Raw genomic sequence first — 22909 nt, 5'->3', positions numbered from 1 at the left:
CAAGTTTAAGGAAGGGTGTGTGTGTGTACCAGCTGCACAGGTTACAAACATTACACACACTCAATGACTAACACAGACATGCACGCGCATTTGTCACTCACATAAACGCTTGTAGCAGCTAGAGGACAAGATCAGTTCCTCTGCAGTTTATTACAGCTCTAATAAAACTAAACTAAATAAAACTACACCTGTGGCTGCCAAAGAGTTCTTATATTGTAGCAGGTGCAGCTATAGGAATTTTATTAACCTGCATAAACTTTACACATCACGTGTTACCAGAGCTGTAGCAAAGGTTTTTGAGGCCATGAGCCCCCCCCCCCAAACCTTAAAAGGTTCACGTTTTTTCAAGTCTGTCTTTAAACAGTACCCACATCTACATTTCAGGGAATATTTGTCCCTGTATTTGTTTTTCCTACAAGCCGTCTGGGATAAAATCCACAGTCCTCGTTGTGTGTAAAAATACATTTTAAAATTCAGTTGAAGCTGTAATGAGGCTTCGACTGAGTTAGACAAATCAAATGGGTATCTTCCAAATTCCCTTTTTGTGTCCCTGTGCCGCAGCTCAGCAAGGAAGCATCGTCTGAGGAAACAAAAAAGGGTGAATTTTGTACTAAAAAGACAATGTATAAGTATAGTTTCTGAGTACCAACCAAAATGTGACCATTGCATTGAGTATTTAAAAGTGTTGAGTAACGATAGTTGGTATTGAATGCTTGGTCAGATTCTTGGTTTGTTTACTAATTCTTTGATCAGATATTTCATGATTTAACTCAGAAAACTTTTCTAAAACAAAACAAACAAAAAACAAAACAGGGTCAAATCATGTTTTTATCCCTCAAAGTAGGATACCTGAAGAGCAACAATACTGATACCCATCCCTAATTCGTCTCTTATTTATTCAACGGATCCATTTCTTATTCAAGACAGATTTGGAAAACAATCAGCAATGTTCCTTGAAAACAAGACTCATCATCACTTGTGAAAGTGAAATCTTCAGAGAAATGTGTGTACACAGATGTGAAACTTTGTACGGGTCACAAGCTGACAGATATCAAACTTTCACACTCTGACATGCACTTAAAGCCCTCGTGATCCAGCAGCTGCTTCTCAATCTGTGTGGGATGAATTTCAGATGTGTCGCATACTGGAAACACCGAGAAACTTTCACGTCCTCGTACAACCCTCGTGTGTTTCTTCGACATGTCTGGAGGCTCTCGCTCTCTCACACACTCACACACACACACACACACAACAGCTATTCCGTGTCAGCGTGTGTAACCAGAGACAACAGCAAAGCTGAGATGTCAACGCTTAACAGTCTTTAACTGAGGCGGTACACGTCGTGTTTATGCAGGCATGAACACAACACCTGAGCACAGTTTGAGGTCTTAAGTTGGGAGATGAATGAGTTTGTAGTGAGTTTAAAAAAAAAAAAGTCTGGTGACACAAATGACTTCACGGATAACAAGGCTTGATAATTTAGAGCATCCAAAAAAAACTAACAAAAACAAAACAAGCCTAATCAAGCACACCGATGTTAGAGCGAATATCTGACAGTGTCAAATTTGTGCGTTTGCCATTTGCCTTACCAAGAGCGAGGGGATGAAATTACCCAGACGGATGGACTGCCTCTCTTTAATTAGACGGGTTTATCTACATGATACAGCAGTCCTTCCTCACCTCTCCATATCAATCACACCTCGCCAAATCTTGTCTAAGAAAAGATCTTTATTTATAAAAACAGTATTACCAGTTACATACTTCACTGAAAAAAGCAACTTCTCAGAGCCAAGGCAGGTATGAATGGTACATCATAATTTTACATGGATAGGCAACATTACAAATATACTGTGTGAGGAGAGTAAAAAAACAAACAAAACAAAGATGATTGGTCTCTTTTGCCTTAAAAACAACTAGGCGGTAAAACTGGGACTAAAAAGTTGAACAAATTGCATAATGCTCTCCCCCACCGCTCCCACACATTCAAACCCCAAATAAAATACAAACCAGACACAAAGTGAAAAAAGGTAAAAACAAAATTGATCATATACACTAAATGTGCTTTTTGTCTGCCTCCCAAATTAAACGTCAGTATCTCTCCTCAATTTGTCTAAAACTCGAGTCTCCTCTGAGTGAAGAAGCCTCCCATATTAAGTTTTTTTTTTAAATAAAACGAATGCCAATATGAACGACTATATTGCAAAAAAAGTAAGTAGTGATATTTTTTTTCAGATTTAAAGAGGAAATAATTATTTCAAAGACACCCTCCTGGACTTTCTAAATGAAGAATAAGCCGCAGAGCAGATTGTGTCTATAGTGTGAATCTGTTACAGTAGAGCCAGGAATGATTTCTGAAGCAGGATGTCAACATGTTTTAGTGGTTTAGTAGTGTATGTTCCCAGCTTCACATTTCAGTACCACGTTTGATGTGTTGTACTGGTCTGGTCGGCTAAACCCAGACAGAAAAGAAAAACAAAACAAAACAAAAACAGCTGGAAATTAAAAGGTATCAAACACAAAAAGGAGGCAGTTGGTACATAAAAACTAACAATAAAAAAAGATGCTTAGTCACAGGAGTAGGAGCACAAGATAAAAACAGACAACATAAACGAATGAAATAATCAATGTGGTCTTATGGGTCTGGTCTGTGCACGCACACACAAAAACACACTCACTCCAAGGTCCATATTCATTTTCCACACACACGGCCACAGGTTCACTGTATGACAAATATACACACATCTGCCCTTTCTTGTCTACACCTGTGCTCATCCCAACAAAGAGAAAATAACTCTAGACAGGAAAATAACTCCTATATAAACAACATTCTCAATCTACAGGGCCGTCTGTCATAACGATCCCAGTAAAGGGACGATTTAAATTAATGAGCCAAAACTAATGCAGTCATCCCACTTTCTTTTTATATACAGTATATACCCTACATAGAAGTCTACGTACAAATTCGTCATTAGGATGCAGGTGTTGGCAGCAACATGTCGATGACAGAATTGACCAAAATGTTGACAATAGCAAGAAAAAAATAAAAACAAGTAGGATGACAACACCAGAATTAAATGATTGTCAACAAAGGTGATTGCCTTTACAGAAGAATTATAATTTAAAAAAAAAACTGAACATATTTATGTTGCTACAATTGAATGAATTCATAAAAAGTAGGTGTGTATGTATCTGTACGTGTGTGTGTTGCATGAAACGTTTCGCCTGCAACACAGCCACTTTCTTTGGATGCCAACCCTCATCTTCTAATCCCATCTGTGTGGTGATAGAGAGAGAAAGAGAGGAGAGGAGAGGAGGGGAGGGGAGGGGGGAGACGAGAGGGAGAGAGTCTGTGCATCTGGATCTTCTCTCCTCAGTAGCAGTGGTAGGGCAGGGACGGCGCAGTCTGGGTGATGCACACTATCAGTTTTTCTGGAGGAACAGAACAAAAGACGTCGATTAAAACAGAGTCCAAATACAGGAACAAAGAATAAAAATGTGGGTAATTTACACAATAAACATGGAGCCGACACAAAGACTAAGACTTTAAGTATGGCACACTGCACAGTAGTGCTGTCACAATAACCAGATGTTCAATAATACCAATATAACATTAAATTGAATATAGTTTGAATTCAGTGTTAAATTTTATTTTAACCTTTGAACAAATAGTTAAACATAATCATATTAGTTTTCCCTGTAACACAGTAGTAAATCACACTATGTTTGATAGTCAGTAACTACAGTTACAGGTAAGACTACTATCATTCTCTTGCCTGATGAAAACTGTCCTGCACATGACCATTTCAACACAATTATTCTGTGATCCACTGAATTAAAATTTGTGTCAATATCTGTCAAAAAAGATCTTGTCCCTTCCTGCATCAATAAGTGTATGCAGGATTAGAAAAGGTAAGTCCAAAATAGAGGACAACCTACAAAAAAAAAGAGAATGCACTGATAATAAATAGACACTAATTTGAATTTATGCTATTTTAAACTAAAAACATCGATGTAAGAAGCAAGTTATGTTCAGGTCAGAATCACCTATCGGCTGGCAGCAAACATGCCCACAACAACCTTGTGGCAAAAAGAATTAAATTAGGGATTAATGTAAAGAATGGCTCAACCATTGCTCAACTTAGCAACATATTTTTTTAAACTGTGTGTGCAGCAGTAATGCAGGGAGACTTGTTGAAGTCTGCCTACTGGAGGAAATTCTGATAACTTAAAAGATTGAGACAAAACAACAAGAATTTTAGAGAAGTAATCAATAATAGATTATGTCAGAGTAACTTGCTTATAAATACAAGTATTTGTGTTCATTACTTTCCCAAAATTATTCTTCTTTCATGTTTATTTTCTTGTTTAATCTTAATTCTCAAACTGATAAGACGTTACTCAAGAGCAGGCAATAAACTGCAAGTTCCCAAACACAAAAACAAAAAAGCATTAAATCGGTATCTATTCTTTTGTAAGAACCTGCAGAACCACAAGAGTGCACTGAAATACAGGCAACAACAGATTGAGCTGCAGCTGAGTACTTGGATCATGGACAATATTACACAGCATGGCAAAAGTATCAAACACTACATTACATTCCTAAAGTGAGTGTAAGTCCTTTCTGGCAGTTGCTGCTCCAAGATACACAAAACTATTTTGAGGAGGATGAAGATCACACCGAACGACAAAACCCCTTTTGCAAAAGTTACACAGCTTACTGTAACTTTAAGGAAAGTTTGGTAACACAAGTAACTTGGTAGAAAATGTTAAGGAATTGACTGTGACACTGCACTGCTTTTATTCTTTGATGCTGTGTTGTAGTAGTTATGATACTTTTTAATGCAAAAATTAGCATTGGTATCGTGACAACACTTCTGCACAAACAACAGTTATTATTCTGAGGATTTATATCTTAATTATCAGCATTGGGTTCATCTCTACACTGATAGACAGGTGGACCACAGTGCACACATCACATCAGGGCATCATATAGTTAATTTTCAATACACCATCATAGACAGAGACCAGGTTTCACTAAGGGTTTGAAGTTATAAAAGACAAAAAAGGAGTTCATAGAGTCCATGCAGGACGAGAGGTCAGTTGGACATACCATGCTTGTTACATGCAGAGGGGGGTAGAGGGGAGGGGGGAGGGCTAACCATCGTAGGAGTCCAACAGGGGCAAGGAGCCCTTTCTGCCCCCATACACCCCTCGCTGAGAGACAACCAGAGAAAGAGAGAGAGAGAAGAGGGAGTGAGTGTGAGAAAAGCAAAATGTCAGTAATTTTAAAATTAAAAAGGTTAAATTTTAAAGGTTAAAATCAGGAAATATACATAGTGGTGCAGGGGATGAAGGGTTAGTGTAGTTAAGTGAGTGATCCAACATGTGAATGTGCGTGAGAATGATTTTAAGTACCGGTAAAGTGTCTGTGGTTTCATCCAGAGTGTGTCTCCTCTCCCTCTGGTCCAGTGTAGCGTAGGCCTCTGAGAAAAAAAACAAAAAGACGACAAGAATGACAAAAAAAAATTAATAAATCATACTACATCGCATCTTGAAACACATTTTCTATAAATTTGTTTTGATAAAAAACAGTGATGATAAATCTACTAACCAGGGCCGAGGTCATTTAGTGGAATCATGTCCCTCTTTTCCCCTGAGAGCAAAACAGAGTCACAAGTTAAACAAACGCAACACATCAGCTTCATATATACACAAGTCTAAATGACCAACTAACAGTTACTGATAGAAAACAGAGTAAGCTTCACGAAATATTTTAATATGTACTAAAACTAGTCTTGCCTGTATAACCTTTTGAGTAACCTTTATAAACTAAATGAACTCCCCCCCCCAATTGTAGGGTTTAAACACTGTCAAACTGTTTTTAACCATACATTATTTCTTGCACACTGACCTCTGTCTAGCAGTGGCGTGGTGCTATCCTCATAGGTGCCGTTGGCTCGGGTGCCTGGGCCGTTGGTGGTGCTGGTGTTGGGGTTGAGGTTGATCATGAAGTCCGTCTTCTTCCAGCCGTCTTTCTCAAGAGGCCGGCGCAGCTCTTTGTGAGCCCAGACGAGCTGCAGCACCTGGCCGGCCCCCCGTACCTCACGATCTGAGCGCTTGCTGTAGGATACACAGAGATACGTTCATTTACCAAAGTGTTTTTGCTTTATATCAAGGCACAGTTGTCCTTAACAGCCAGTCCGGGCTGCTATTTAACTTCAGAAATGCGCAATCAAAAAAATTATTTTATTCAAATCAAGCTTGTTTCTGAGTGACTAGAATCTACCCATTCAACAAGTTGGATAGTAATAAAAATAAAAAATAAATAAAAAGACAGTACCTGTTCACATTTAGCTTTGAATTTCCAGAAAACACAATGAAAGCATTATTTTTTCTTTATTCTTAGCTCACTTTACAGAACACACTTACCCGTCCTTGTTGATAAGCACCAGCCTCTCAATGCCCTGCGAGGCTCGGAGGGTCTTTGCTGCCTCCAGACGGTTGCCTAGCACCTCAGCGAGCGTGCTTAGTACAGACACCACTGTCTCCTCTGATAGAGCGCGCCCAGACTGACTCTGACCTCCAGGCAGGTTGGCCACAAGATGAGGCACCGCATGCAAACCTGCAGGAGAAACACAGTGAGGTAAGAAAATCTATCTGGAGTGATACAAATGCAAACATCAAAAATCCAGTCTAGTCCAAAACCTCCGGCAAAAGAGAACCGTATGTTATATTCTCAAAGAATACCTGAGTATTTTGTAGCTCATTTGGATACACAATCCAACATCCTTACCGAGAAGTTCACGGTTACGGTTGTCAATGGCGAGGTTCCTCAAGGCTCCGGACATTGCCCGAACCACACGGTCATTGCCATGAGACAGTAGCTCTGCCATCATGGGAAGACCCTTCTCCAGACGCACAGTGGCCCTGATATACCGACCATACTGAACAACAAGCAGAAAGAGAGGGAGAAGTGAATATCATTTTACATTGCCAGCAGTTTCATTCCAGTAACTTCATAACACAGACAGTATCATGGACTTGATCACAACTGACTAATCAGAGATTAAATTTACTTTAAAAAACAGACCCAAAATGCTCATTCAGATTTGGTTTAAGACTTCACCTGAAAACATTACTAATACCCCCGCCCTCTCAACAGCAGAGTTTCAGTTTGTTAAGAAATGGTACTAACAGTCCATCGGCCGGCACACAGGTTCTGGATGGCGCCGGCAGCAGCCTCCAGCACCGAGGGGTTCTTGCTCTCTCTGAGCAGCGATGTGTAAACACGAACCACCTCTGGTTGGAACAACAGCTCGTAACCTGAAGTCGACACAAAGAGAGGGGTGTTAGAAGGAATTTTTGGTATAGGCTTTATCTGTGACTACCAGCTAGACCGGGTATTTTGAACATTTTCAAACTAAGCCTGAACTGTTCATCTGTGTGACTGAACGGACGCATTAGTCTATTAGTAACCATTTTGTGGTCTCATTAAAGACTATTCTAAAGCATAAAAACATTAAAAACATACTAATTACTGTATGTCCACTAGTTTGGAACTTAGATCATATTGTGTGAAATGCAGGGACATGAGGGGATTTGTACTTCAGCATATAAGCATGCTACCCTAAAGACTGATCAATTATAAATTATCTGAAGGGAAAAGAGACATGCATACCTTTGGCAGGTGTTGTCCTCTTTGGAATGTCAACCTGATCTCCATTCCCATCATCTCCATCCTTCTTTCCTGCAGCAAGAAATAAAAAACAAACAAAGAGAACATGAAGAAATGACACAGATTATGTGAAGTTGGTTGAGATGAGCAGTCGGTTATCCTCAGTCCATAGTCATGTGAAATGCGACCATGCAACTAGTGGAACAAGCACTGTGAACATGCAATGTTTGCGTGACATCAGGTGATCATGCTCATGAACTGGATGTGAATTCAACATTAGACATTCTTATTTCTCTAGTGAAGTATTATTCTGTATTAGAAAAATGAACAATGACAGAGTGGTCAATAGCTTCAAAAAGTTCACCAAGAGGAGAATCTTACCTTTGGAAAACCACTCATCTAAACACAGCAGAGAGAAAGGAGGAAGTGACGTAGGGTGGGAAGAAAGATGGGAGAAAGGTAAGAGGAAGGAGGAGGGAGCGAGAGAGGAGAGGAAAAGGAGGGAAACAGTGGTACAGTGTGAAAAACAGCGACAGGTGCTCTGCCACCAACAAGCTCAAACCCACCAGCAGCTACTCATCTTTTAACAGCCAATCTCGTAGACACAGTGTAAATCTAAGATGCTACAGCTGACACTTACCTTTGCCCTTTCGAGAGCCAAAGCAGCCGCCTTTGTTAGCAGGGGCCGGCCCCTGGTTGAGAGGCGTGGTCTCTGCGTAGCGCTCGCTGCCCGGGACTTCACGGTGAACATGATAGGACAGATTCCTCAGGAGGCAGACGCAGTTCTCCACCAACTGCAGGAAGGGAAGGGGACGACATGATCAAAAGATGAAGACAGAAATAGAAAGGTGCTTTGTTTCTTTGTTTTTTTTTTTAGATTAGATTTTTTTTTTTTTTTTTTTTTTTTTTTTTTTTTTTTTTTAAATGGAGCCAAAGATAACATCTGTCATCTGACTTGAATGAACAGGTACCTTATTATCCACATCTTTGCGGTTGATCTGTGATTGGACAATGTACATGAGTGAATCCACCAATCCTGTACATTCTCTCAGCTTTCGCCTGGCCTCGCTGCGTTCTGAACTCACATTCCTGTTGGAGAGAGGGAGAAGTTAAACACATAATTGCATGTTTTCTTCTCAAAATAAGTCTCTCTCTTTCCTCCTTGGACTTTCTCTGGTTTCCATCCATTGATCTGTTGCGTACCTAAGGCAGCCAGCAGTGTTGGTCAAGGCGGTCTCCCACTCCAGATGTCGTGGTTTGCAGCTCTCCTCTCCTCCGTTGTTCCCTTGCTCCCAGCCAGAGTGAGGAACGACCACCTCGTCAGCTAAGGCGTGCAGGGCGTGGTCCACAATCTCCATCTTGACTGAGTCGTGGGAAGAGAGGTTCCACAAAGTGCCTGGGACGATATAATAAATACTGTTACTATCAAAAGGACAGTTATAAAATAATATAATTATAACCAATGAATGAATAATGCTACAGCTCTCAAAAATTCAGACTTGATCTTTGATTTGTCCCTCATTCATCTCTTTTGTATAAATCGGCTTGTTCTTAGTATTTTAGTATATTATTTGTCATATTTACTATAATTAAATCTGCATGTCACAACTTTCCCTGAAGTCTGTAATGTAGCAGACAAACAAGCGTTTTTATTCTGTGTCATATTTCAATGGTGTGCATAATACCAGACTACCTGCATTATATGCCATTAATAGTTTGTTTTATTCATTTCCTTATCTTTTGTCTCATCTATGCTGGATTGAATTTGTGCTTTTTAGTTTTCTCCTTTATTGTTCTGTGAATATTTGGACAAGCTTGTTATGACAAAACCAATTCTGTATGTCTGTGTGTGTTTGAATGCTAAAGTAATAAGTGAGAACAAATGAGCAACAACTTGTAGCAAAGTACATATTTTTTTAAAAAACCCCAACACAAATGATCCATACAAGCATCATATGATGTGGATACCTGTGATGGTGTCAGTGAGGTCCTGGTCGCGGGCTTTTCTCAGTAACCTGACCAGAGCGGGCACTCCGTCGCAGTTTTTGATGGCGATCTTGTTGTCTTGGTCTCGCCCATATGAAATGTTCTTTAGTGCTCCACAGGCCGAGTGGTGCACCTCCTTGCTGGGGTGGTCCAGCATTGACACCAAGGACGGAATGCCCTTCAGGCGACGCACATCTGACTTAACCTAGACACACACACACACACACACAAAAATGATCACATCAGGGATTTACCAAATAACCACAATACAAAAAGATAAGTATGTTAAATACTGTTATTCTGCATTTTAATGTGACCATTGTATCACCTTATCATTTTTGAAAGTGAGATGCTGGAGGAACGCGGCAGCGTTGGTCTTGACAGGGTCCAGACGGTAGTTCAACATGGCTATGACCTCCGGCAGCTCCGGCTGTCTCCATGAAGCGGGAGGACCCTTCCTCAGTGTGCTGTCCAGTGAAGCCATGCTCCCCCTCTCCATCGTCATGGGAACGCCCCAGGTATAAGGGTCAACTCCTCCCATGTCACCATCCAAAGTATCCTCACAGCTCCTGCATGTGGCAGGAGGAGATAAATAGAGAAACATCTATTAGGTGTGTCGCAAGAAAGAGATTCAATGTTTCATATTAGCTTCGCAGGGAACATCGGTCAGGTATGTTGCACACATACATGGTCTAACTGAAAAAACAACTGTAATATGACACCACAGCAATGCCTTTGTGTTTTACCTGAGTCTTCGTCTGTCCATACCCCCGGGGCCGGGCCCTAGGCGTGGCATAGTACCGTAGCCTCCAGGGTGTATGGGTGGAGGCCCCATGCCATAGTCATCATATCCCACACTGCGCTGGTCATCCTCCAGACCATAGTGGCCGTGGCCATACCGCATCTCCATTGCTGAGCCCAGGGCCCTCATTCCCCGGCTCACCTGGGGCTGTGCTGCATATGGGTCAAGCTGCTGACGGCTTGGGGCCCGGTAGCCAGAGTCCAGGGTCCTGTAGCCATCAACTGGCCTGGGGAATGACAGAAATGAATAGAAGTTGTTAAAAGTGAGATCCCACCATGAGTGATCCCCCTATCAAATGGTAATGGATTTCTAATTGAAGTCAACCTGAATGTTTCAACACTTTTCTGGCTTCACAATCCTGATTCTGAACAGGGTTAACAGCAGGACTGACACTTCTTGACTTTGGTGTGAATGGGGGAAACATGAGTGTCTACAGTAACCATATGTTATTGAAGCGACGATCAGGGATTTAACTGTGACAGCTAAACTTCTGGTTTAAAATCGTTCAAACATGGATAGAGCATGTATTCATTAACCTTGTAAAGCAGTTTGTGTTTAACAGACGTACAAATGTGAAACATTAATAAAAGCAGAATAGGGAATTATACTTTTGTGTCACTCATTAGGATGAACTGTCCTTTAAGACAACATATTTCAGAATGTATGAGCAGCAATCCCAATAAAATGTGCCACTCAAGAAAACATTCACAGCACTCCTCTATGCAGGGGTCTTGTACCTGTAGCGGTCATCCATGTGTGAGCCCCTGCTCAGGCTAGTGTATGCCTCTGATGGTGGGCCTCCCCGGTAGTCATCGTAACCCCCTACAGGGATATAGTGGTAGTTTCTGGGCACTGTGGCTGTGGGGTAGTCTCCTGCTCCAGCCTGCCTGTAAGGACGGTCCAGTGTGGCGCTGTAGCCGCCCATCCCGGACACAGACAAGCCCCCGTCAATGGACATAGAGTCAGAGGGCAGGACTGTGCGCGAGATTGGTTTCTTCATCTAAGGGAAAGCGAGAGAGGAGTGATGTATTTAAATATGTTTATGGTAAAATTATGTAAGATCCTTGGATGTGTTGATTTTTAACAAGCCTTTTTAAATTAATTGAATTTTAAAACATCTGATGAGATCATGGTCCATATGTCATATCACTTACCCCATTGTCAGGCCGTCTTGCTGTTCCCTCTTCAGAAAAGACTGAGTGCACTTCCTGGGAGTCGTCCTCTGGTGTGTAGCTCTCATCTAGAGCGCCGTGTGCAGGGTCCACCATTCTGTACTGTAGCAGAGACACACCACACATTGATATTATCAAAAAAAAAATAAATAAATAAAAAAAAAAAAATCACTGGCACTTACTGCATAAATACAAGAAAAACAATTACATTTACATGATAAACTATACACACAATAACGTACCTGTGCGCCGTTTATGTATGAGTCGGTCAGTTTCAGTCGTTCTATGTCTGCATCCCCTAAACGCCCGTTCTGGGGATGAAAGAGAAAGACACAACAAATATGTACTGTAAAAATATAATAAGATTTTGCTGAAAGAACACATAAAAGTGGGGTTAAAGGCATACCTCCCAGTAGCCAGTGCTGTCTACTTTCTTGCAACTACCCAGATGATATTACTACTGCTGAAGCACATTCAGTGCTGACCAAACAGTCCCTGCATGTTTATGGTCTGTGAATCACTGCCAGACTTGAGGGAGGACATTTTGGAGAGCAGCCACTCATCCTCACACCCAACTTCCTGCTTCATTCTGTTACATCAATGACTGTCACACTGTATGACTTAGACACCTTCTACCCCACTCACTAACACTCACATTGATGCAATATAACTGCCTCGCCTCAGTTATCAGTAATAGCCTCAAGATGAATCACATGTAAACACTGCATAATGAAGCCACTTTGGAAACCTTTCCACTACAAAAAGAGTCACTATCAGTTTCAGTATTACTGTGATACTACTGACTAACACAAGAGAAAACAATGTTATGAACCTTACCAAACACTTACTCCCACTTCATTTGCAGTATGTCATACAACACTTTACATCATGTCCACAAGGAGGCAGGGCTGTTATTAAAAAGTAATGGGAAGTGCAGATTGTGCTTTTACAACAAGAAGGGAACACTTCCTCTACAGCTGGTCTTTACTATAATACCACCTCATTTACCAACAACTCATGGCTTTGGAGAAATGCTCAGCTGGCAAAACAGGAGTATTGTCATCATCATTAATATTTTTAGAAATAAAACATGTACAGTTGGCACAAAGCCACAGATTCCTGCTTGCTTAGCCTTCATCCTCCAGCTGCCACACACTAATCAAACAAGTCACTCCCAAGGATTCAAAGAGACAAAACTTAAGATCTAATCTATGACAACAAGCCCTTAAGGAAGGGAAATATTTAGGAACACATTTTAAACAATTCTACTCAGTCAGCGTACAAGTGCTGAAAAACATGCTTAAAATATCAATTTCTGAATACAGCACTGCCAGGCCTTTAGTGTTAACTGAGAGAATGGCTCTCCTTTAATTGCTCTTTCAAGCCTACATGCACCTAGGCAACGTTTACCACTCTCTGATAGCCAAGTCAAGGTAACAGTTAGGACCTCATTCAACCAGATAACTCAGCTGTAAACAAAACAGCAGAGTGAAAATCTTCAAACTCTCAAGACAAAAGCTGATTTTCAATTTCACAATAGATGTATATCACAATACAGTAAGTTTTCAGGAAAATCAACTGAGAAACCGTTTCCTGATCAAATAACCAGATGGGAATGTATGTTTAAGTTTACCCAGCAAATTAAATACCTTACAGATCAACCTTGATCTGTACTTTATCCCATCGATGCGAATACCATATAAAAATCCATATTTGCTATACAGCAATCTTGCTCAATTATTTGCAACATTGCCCACAATGGTTTTAACTGGTTTTAGAGCTGAAAAGATGTGTCGATTAATCAGTCTAGTGACAGAAAATTAATCAGAAACTATTGATACTATACTGATAATCAAATAATCATTTAAGTCGTTTTTTCAAGCAAACGTGCCAAAAATGTGCTGCTCAAGTGTGAATATTTACTGGTTTTCGTAGTCCTCTATGGGGATAATATCTAATTTGAATATCTTGGGTTTTGGACTATTGGTCGGACAAAACAAGTAATTTGAAGACGTCAATTTGGGAACTGGGAAATTGTAGTGTGGATTTTCTACAATTTTCGGGCATTTTATAGACAAAAAAATAAATAAAAAAAGCACATTAATCGATAAAACAAATTAGATGCAGCACTGAAGAGCATGTCAAAACACCTGATGGTAGACACATTTCCATAGTAGAAACAACATTACATTATTTCATCAAGGCGCAAAATCGTGTATGTACAATATACAAAAGATAACTGCATGCAAACGAATACTTAGTATATAGCAGGAACAACAGAAGTAATACATTAAAAGTATGTATTACTTAATGAAAGCTTAATGAATGATTTAAATGAAAATAAAACTAAAATGTAAATAAAAAAATAAAAACACTGGATGCCGGACTTTGCGTCACATGCATGACCCATGACCGCATTCAATAAACACAACATGCTGGAACAGACAGGAAAATAACTGAGATTCCACTGAGGGGCAGACGAAAGGTGTATATGTGGGTGTCAAGAGTGTATCCGGTGAGTGACAGTGAAAGCATGCTGCAAGTGTGTGATGATGACCATCTCCGGCATGTTGAAAGTAGAGGAAATATGTGCAGGCACGAACCAATATACTTGCAGATAGACTTACAATGAAGAAAGACATTTAATGATGACGCACAAAAACATACACAAAGTCGTCGAGTGCTGGTGGAGAGAAGGCGGGGCAGAGGCAGAGAAGGGATAAATAATAGATGGATGGATGTCAGAGGGAGAAAACTTTGAGGATTGGATGGAGGCAATGATGATCCATGACTGGACGTTAAGTGAAAGATGGGGGCTGTAAACGCCTACGAGAGACTCTGGACGGGATGTAAGGTTTGTTGGGGAGCGTTACCTGTGTGTGGGGGAGGGGGCGACCCAGGGCCGAGGGGCTGGTAGCGGGGAGGCCCACTCTCCTCCTCTCCTCCTCCAGCGCCCGGGTCAGCTGTTCAAACTGCACCTCCTGCTCCCTGACCGACTCCAGCAGAGCCGCTGCGCTCTCACACTGCTCCATACACACTACACAGCCCCAAGGGGAAAGAGGGGGGCGTTACACACATTCATACAGGCTCGAACACACTACAGCACAGGGTGGGGGTGTCTAACAAAAACACAGACACACCTCTTCATACAAGGTAAAGCAAGATCTGGTGGATGCAGGAGTTTTTGGGCTGATATTAAGTAACCCAATCTGATTTATCTGCTGACAAATTTTGTTTGGTAAAGCTATCAGCGCCGTAGGAACAGTGGATCTATTCTTTTGGCCTCAATAATGAATGCACAGCAGTCACCACTGTAAAGACGTTTCTGGTTGAAACTCAGACATGAAAACCTCAATTACGTTGGGTTCTTGTGTACAACATCAATTGTACACAAGTCAGTCTGTCAAGGTGTAATGAGTCATTCACTCAAGATTTTCCCAGCACAGAGACTTTAAAGGCAGCCGATTTGCTCAAATTTCGTACTGCCTTCAGCAATACCTACCCACGTCAGCACTGATGAAAACTATATCTCAAGGATTGTGTTAAATGTATCACTGCTGACTGTAAGTGCAACAGTGAAATCGTTCCATGATGGCTCTATGTGAAAAATAATACAGCAGAATAATAAACTACCCAATTAGGGCAATTAAAAGCATAAGTCACATGACACCATGCTGTAAATTTCAGGTCTGACAGTTGACACAATACGGGACAAGCGCTGCAGGAGGAGGGTAGAGTCGGATTCTTTAAGACCCTCGTTATTGCATTGATCATAAATATTGCAACATATTGATCATGATAATGTGGACATAGTTATTGCAACATTACATTTGTCATTATCACCATCCCCTGCATGCAGATCAATAAACTTATTACCACTTAACGCATGCATGGAGGAGTCCTCTGGGCTTTTGACCCTCTCAGACACAACAGAAAATACTTTTTTTAAAACACAAATGGCAGACAAAGAGATCATTGGATAACTCCTCTGTAGTGCGTAGACTTTGCAAAACAGCAATGATGTATTTCCAGAACGCTACAAGCAAACAATGGATTTTCTCCACCTTGAAGAAGAATATGGGGTGTCTCTTTTGCATATACATGTTTACCAGAATCAAAATGTGGTTTACAAAATGTTTAGGTTGATTTTCAAGTTTTGAAAATCAACCCACCAATTTTAAACCCCAAAGTCCTGGTGTAGGCTTAAATGAAAATTTTGCCATCCTTGGTTATGTCAATTTTATTTTTTGTGACTATTTTATCCATGCATCAGCAGCATAATTTATGGTGATACAGAGATCTATAGTATACAAAAACTGTCTAACAAAGAGGACGAAGCCCGTTTCACATGAAGAGAAGCGCCTTTTATACTTTATAGAGGAAGCTTAACACCACAACACACAACCTCTCAGTTCTACGAGAACTGCATACTTCTCTTTACAGTTTAAGCACAAAGCAGAAAACACACACACACCAGCAGAGACAGACTCTCAAAGCTCATTTCAGAGAATATCAGAAATACACACCTTCACCTGTGGCCGTGGTTTGGTAGTAGAGGTGAGAGATCACGCCAAGGTCAGAGGTTGAGCTCTAGTTGCTCATGGGTGAGAAGGTCACTGAACCACCAAGGCCAGAAACAGTGAGGAATGGACTGCAGTAGAGAGATAAACAGAGGTGGAGGGGAAGAAAATGAGGAGAAAGAGGGAGAAACATTTTAGTGAAGGCACCTCTGTTTGAAAAACAGCAACACAGTGAGAATATCATACAAGTGTGTCAACAGGGTTGTGTTTGCTCTGTGAGCAGAAAAACACAGCAAGAGACAGAGACATACAGTAGCTCCAGCCTTTAGACACACCCTGTATTTACTCAACATTTGGCCTGTGTACAGCAGATAGCTGCGGGAAGTTCACCAACCTGCAACTCTTTCTGGGCCAGATAACATCGACTGTCAGCATAAAGAGATAGATGATTTTAGAGATAGTAACATCTTTCAAAAACCATATGTTCTCCTATCAGCTCGTTCTTTTCTAGTTTACCTTAGCCTTTTTTTGTTTTTCCTTCTAGCCTTTCCTCAATTCAATTTTATTTATATAGTGCCTATTAATAACAGAAGTTCTCTCATTGCCCTTTTCCTATAGACCGTACTCTTTATATTATTTACAGAGAACCAAGAATTCCCACCATGAGTAAGCAGTCTTCATCTACCTGTGGCCCAACTCTGTCAGTTTGCTACTCATGTTCTCTCAACTTAACTGCCTTTCATCCCTCCCCCTACGACTCTTTGTTATCTTGGCTGTGCTCTGAGAGAAAGACATTGTTATATCACAGCCAAACAAGTGGAGACTCAGATCCTCTTATCTGTTAATACACCCTCTTCTGCAGCAGCCCAGATCCCCATCAGCCCTGGCTTGAAAGGTGCACTGCCACACACACCTGCACGACCGGTTGGACAAGGTAGAGGAGGAGGGACCAAATTTCAGTTTCTCAATGTCTCTCTCTGTCTAGCCAACATGCACTGCACAGACACACTCTTCTGATAATCTGGAGTGTACGTTTGCAGTAATGTTGAGAACAAACAGTAACTTGCATTTATATTTCAGGCAGCAGGTGTTTGTGTGAACAACAGGTAGAGTGTTAACAAGTGTAAATAAAAAGACAAACATAGGTGTAATGAGTTCAAGTGGAGAGACGGTGACGAATGACTCACAGTTTCACCTGCATTAGATTGTTCAAACAAAAAAGAAAAAGACATGATGAAATTACTGTTTGATAGACTATTACGACACCATTTAGTTGGTAAAAAGAAGCCTGCAGACAGAGGCTGTGTCTGTTCCTGTATGTCTGTCAAATGAATGACTAACACACACACACACACACATATATGTCTTTGCTTATTTAAAAAGAATCCCAGCTTAGGGTGTGACCAGTGTGGGAAAAAAGGGAGGAAAGTGGGATGGCCTGATGAGAAAACAAGGAGTGGCTGAAGCCTATTTCACAAGACAAAAGAATTTGTAAGAACCAAAACCAGGATTTGCATGCGGGATAAGGCTGGCTGACAGGAAGACATGATGTCACATACACACAGTCACACACTATCTTTTGCTTTGCGCCACAGAGCCATAACCTCCCACCTGAGCAAATCACACACTGCTGTCCTGTACCACACATGCCTATATATGGTTACAGCCAGGACAGGGCTGATTCACTACAGACAGGCAGAGTAGTAGCTGCAAACAAATACAACAAGGTGGAAGACGGGCAGTCTTTCAGGGGAGTGAGAGGGTAAACTAGAGTGAAAGAGGGGGGTAGAGATACATAAAGGAGTGCTGAATACAAGATAAAAGCTAATCTTGCATTCCTAGCATTGTCTCCTGCCAATTCAGCTCAGCAGCCCACCCACTCATCCACTATAAAATGACCTTAGCAGGACACTGGCTAATAATCTTTGAGATCTGTGTTTACTGTACTATTGCAGCATTTCACAGCAAGTCTACAGGTCTTAATTACCCAAACACAGAAACACAAACTATTTAACCAAATCTCTTCTCATCTGGTATCTTTCCATAATTTTAAGCCACATGTAAATACTGTTGGTTCGCTCCTCATCTTATCTCAGATGCAGGAAATAATCGTTACCATGCTACACACTATCTTATTTCACTAATGAGCGTAAATGTCATTCATACAAGATTAAGTTGAAACCGTGATTTGTATTTCTTGGCAAGTGTTCTTGGGAATGTGTGTGTGTGTGTGTGTGTGTGTGTGTGTGTGTGTGTGTGTGTTTTAACCGCAGTCAGAGGAGGGAATTCGCAGCTGTCAGTCCGGGAGGTTGGTGGAACAATAAGAAGTTTGTGCAACTGAGAGCAAGAACGCAAGTGTGAAAAGAGTTGGAGAGCAAATAGGATATTACTGGACACATTTGAGTGCAAGTGCATCTGTGTTTGTATGTGTCGGGGGAGGGGAGTTTCATGTCACTCTTTACACACATGATTTCTGACCTCCACACGTCTCCCCCCTTTCACAGCTGTTAGTTTTGCCCTTGAAAGTCAGAGGTGAGTTTCGTTGAACAATGAAAACAATCAGTGCGGTCCCATTGCCACTCCCCTCCCCTTTCCCCTCTTACCCACTTCCTGAGAAACAGGATGTTATGGATTCGATATCAGAGATGAGTAAAGGGATGCACCGGCTACTTAAGCTCACCAAAAAACATTTTCCTCAACAGAGCTGCATGTACACAACACCATGAGAGCCTATAGGATGTACACTTTAATAAACCACCTCCTGATGGTTTGCTTCCTCTAACCATCAGGAGGCGTTTTTGTGGTGAAAATCCCCCATGGTCAATATTTTTATCATAAGACCACAAACCACTTCCCATTTTGCTAATATTGTTCTCCATCTACTGTTTTCTGTTCTGCTTTTATGAACTTTCGGAAGCAATCTCTATGAACCTGTGTGGCTGATTCATCACATTCATATTTTTTAGAATAAGTTATTATATTTTGTTTTGTCCCCATAGTCTAACCACTGAATCTATTGGTAACAATTTTGATAACTTCACTGGTTCCAATGTCTCAAATGTGAATATTTGTTTTTCTTGGGTTTTGGGAAATTGTGACTTGTCACTATTTTCTAACATTTAATCAAGAATATAACCTGTACCGTTATCGAAAATTCAAATAATCCTTATTTGCCTAGCCCCCGAAAAGCAAAAGAATATAAATTGCTAAGAAACTAAGAAGGGATTAAACCATTTTTGTCCTTCATCCACTACACTACATGGCCTTTGTATATCCAATAACACATGTAAAAACCACTATCAGCAGCAAAGCACTATGTTTTTTTTTTTTAAATATTTAAAAAAAGGGTGAAGGAACAAGAGCGCACAGAGAAAAGGTTATGTTCTGTTGTCCCAGACATGGTGGCAACAGACGGTCAAAATGTCAAGCATAGTGCATTGAGGTCAACATCATACATACACACACTCCTCAAACATCTGACCGAGCCCTGACACACCACAAGTCACATATCGCCATCTGATTCTGCAGCCATCAGTCAGCATGACTCATTCAACCCCGTCAGAAGACATCTGTGTTCATAAGCACATGTAACCCACAATGCAGCCTTTGTCAACTTAAAATGAAAATCTGGTTAATGAAATAAGCGCCTACACCTGCCATCAGCAGCAACAACTCCCACTGAAACAACACATTCACTGTCAAAATGCACATCTGTTCATGCAGGGTCGAGGTAACTCACACTGGAGTTTGCTGATAAGTCACTGTGATGCCACCCGTGCTGGTTTAAGCTGAGCATGTCTTGTAATGGGATTGAAGCTTTAGGCCACTAATCCACTTACCTCCTAACACATACACACATAATGTTAACATGCACGCACATATGTAGACAGACACACACACACACACACACACACACACACACACACACACAGAGGTTAGGGCCTTTGTGGTTTAATCTGCACACCTCAAGAGAGCAGCCACAATTGCAGCCAGCGTTGAGAGCATGCATCAACAATCAAACAATGCCTTGAAGACAATTACTCAGGAAAGGCTGATACATGGGTGTTCACTGCCACACATGGTGTTATTAGTGGTGGCACCTGCAGCACATTAAATCAGCTACAGCACAGTGATACCTACACACATACTGTACAAACATAAACCAGGATAGTCCTAAAGCCCACAGGGAAGGCACTTAACTATACTGTGTGACCTACATGTGTCTTGTATGCAACCAATGTTTACAAGGGAAAAGCTAGTTTACTTGCTCACACTCAAGCTGACAGTTATCCCCACCCAGGTGTTTTCCTACCAAAACAAGTTCACACAGGACCCAACCAAACAGGTTCACAAGCCGACAAACATAAAATCCCAGCCTGTGTGACAGACTACAAACTGGAGGACCACCACCCTTTTAACCCATACTCAAATACACAAAAACAGGCTCAACGTATAACATGTGTGTCAAAGAAGTAGTGAGGTTTCCAATTACAAAAAACTACACTCTTCTCTCCGGGTCTCCTTAGCAACAATAACCGTCGAGGTGATTAAATCTACTTATCTGCTTAAACTGACAAAACTGCGTCCGACAGAAAGACGCTTAAAAACGAGACAACTAGGTCTAACCACGGTAAATGTGTATGACTAGAGAACTAAACCCAGTCTACTTCAGTGTTGTAAACCCGCCTGACCGTCACGTTGTCGTGTCAGGTTGTATTCCCTGTTGAACTCAAAAACCTCTCCTTCCTTGCAGACCTTTGATGAGCCATCTGGACCCGCTAACAGTTAGCATTTCCCCGATCTAGCAAAACCCCACAGACTGTCATTAATTGATTTGCTAACGTAATATAGCAATCTAGGGCAGGAGCGACGCGCAGAGCTGGCAGCATTTAGCTAACAATAAGTCGTGGGTATAAAATGACTCTCACGAACAAAGACTCGCGTATTTGAGCATTGAGTTACTAGGTGCTTGTGCTAACGCTACTGCCCAGATAAATGACAATGTTGGACATCAAATCAGCCCAGTTGGCAAGAATGCTCGCTCAGCACCCGTATGACCTGGTTTGGCTGTCTTGCTACGTTAGCATCACAATAACCCACATAGCCGACTGAGAGCGGTGCCAACAACCAGGCTAACGTTAGCATAGCAAACACAGATTAGCCGCAAGGGCAGGAGTTAGCGTGTGGTCAGATAAGCGGCATTTTAAGCTAATTTGGACGGTGTTCTCTGTTTTAGCCGTTAGTATCAAGGACTCTTTTTAATCAGTTACAACAGTGTGCACGGCAGGAAACGGCACCGCGGGAACCGTATTAACTTTTAACGTTAGCATGGTTAGCTAACGTTAGCCTAGGAGAGTCGTGTTGCTGATCTGTCGATGATGTGACCACTCCTTGCCAACGCTGCAGTGCACCCACTATCTGTGTGGAAAAAACGCGGCCCCAGATATATCAACCACCTGGGAACATTTATGAACTGACTTACCTGCTCGTGGAAAGCCTGCCCCGACCCCTTACAGACTACTCCGGGTTTTTTTTGTGTTTTCTCCCCTCTCTTCCCCTCCTTCCCTGGGTTCTGGGTCAAGCTCGTTAAAGACGAAGCGACATCACCGAGTTTTCTATCAAAGAGAGGGCGGGATCAACAAGCGCGCTTTACCGTAAAGACGGCGCACACTGAATTCCTCTTCTCATACAGGTGTTTTGTCACAAGTTTCTAGACAGGCCCAGTTATTCAGAAGCCAGTAGCCGGACTGGGATCAAAGCCCTTGTGTTCCTGCCAAGATAAAACACACACGGACTGGTATGAGCAAGCCTATGATTATAAAAGGGAGTAAGGGGATTTAACTTCTGTTACAGTGGCTGAATAAATAGGCTACCTCCCACCGCCTCCTCTTTCCTCCCATTTATTTCCGCCTGTCGCTCCCTCTCCCTCACATACACACACACTGATGTCAATTCATCGATTGCCCAAGAACAATGGCCTGAGAGGAAGCAGCATTTCTTAGGGAAGTAAAACACCAGCATTCCACACTAACACGACAAACTTTGGCACATAAAATCACATCCTCGCATGTGCCTGATCAGCAAATAGCTTGATGGTAAAGATCCTCTGACAGTAATCACTTGATTTAGATGGATCATGCTTGACCTCTAAACTATTTAGGGATCACTGCATGCCTGTAACTCTAAAGCACCATTTAAGTGTCAGACTTCGTGTTTTCTCTTAATCATACAGCTTTTACAATAATTATTGTACTTTTAGTCCTGTCTTTTAGTATTTAATATATTTCTGACTTTAAAGACCTTTGGGTGAAATCAAAGGCAAACAAGTAGAAGCCTGATAAACAATACTTTAGTGTGGGCAGGGTGAAAGAGCAACAATGCAAGGAATTTCCCCCAGTTTCCTTAAGTCCCCCCACAGTGCTACAGTAGGAGTAAACCTGAGTCACAATAATCACTGGGAACAAAAGCAATGCTGCACTCTAGAGGTGCAAAATGATGAGACTTGTCAGATGTTGAAAGCTGTTAAAAAAATCTATATTTATTCACAATTCCATATCCAGATTATAAATCCACAGACAGAATCCACACTAAGTTGGTTATTGCCCAGACTGAAACTATCCGGAAAGTACAAAAAGAGGAAAAGAGTGCTGCACAGTGGAGGTAGTTTGCTTTTTAAATGAAACACACACATACAGTGCCTTGCGAAAGTATTCGGCCCCCTTGAACTTTGCAACCTTTTGCCACATTTCAGGCT

The 22909-nt window shown here is 41.4% G+C and overlaps 1 protein-coding gene across 8 annotated transcripts; it reads right to left on the bottom strand.

Moving 5' to 3' along the window:
- Positions 1–1708: 1708 nt before the first annotated feature.
- Positions 1709–21794, bottom strand: LOC122879988 (catenin delta-1-like). 8 transcript variants are annotated; one of them, XM_044204675.1, is made up of 22 exons: positions 21638–21794; positions 16162–16286; positions 14509–14672; positions 11878–11946; positions 11618–11737; positions 11201–11463; positions 10408–10689; positions 9990–10230; positions 9644–9866; positions 8879–9071; positions 8647–8764; positions 8316–8469; positions 8057–8074; positions 7679–7747; positions 7196–7323; positions 6794–6944; positions 6430–6622; positions 5912–6120; positions 5612–5653; positions 5416–5483; positions 5111–5214; positions 1709–3429 (listed from the first exon to the last, which is right to left on the bottom strand). In XM_044204675.1, exons 3-21 carry the CDS (start codon positions 14665–14667, stop codon positions 5155–5157), a joined length of 2760 nt encoding a protein of 919 aa, XP_044060610.1. In that variant the 5' UTR covers positions 14668–14672; positions 16162–16286; positions 21638–21794; the 3' UTR covers positions 1709–3429; positions 5111–5154. The 8 variants fall into 8 exon arrangements, with proteins under 8 accessions (XP_044060610.1, XP_044060613.1, XP_044060612.1 ...); XM_044204678.1 differs by lacking the exon at positions 5111–5214; XM_044204677.1 differs by lacking the exon at positions 8057–8074.
- Between the last annotated feature and the right edge of the window lie 1115 nt (positions 21795–22909).

This window comes from Siniperca chuatsi, linkage group LG8, assembly GCF_020085105.1.
Source record: "Siniperca chuatsi isolate FFG_IHB_CAS linkage group LG8, ASM2008510v1, whole genome shotgun sequence".
NCBI classification, from domain to species: domain Eukaryota; kingdom Metazoa; phylum Chordata; class Actinopteri; order Centrarchiformes; family Sinipercidae; genus Siniperca; species Siniperca chuatsi.
The sequence above is the reverse complement of the archived record's forward strand: the minus strand, read 5'-3'. Positions and strand labels throughout refer to the sequence as shown.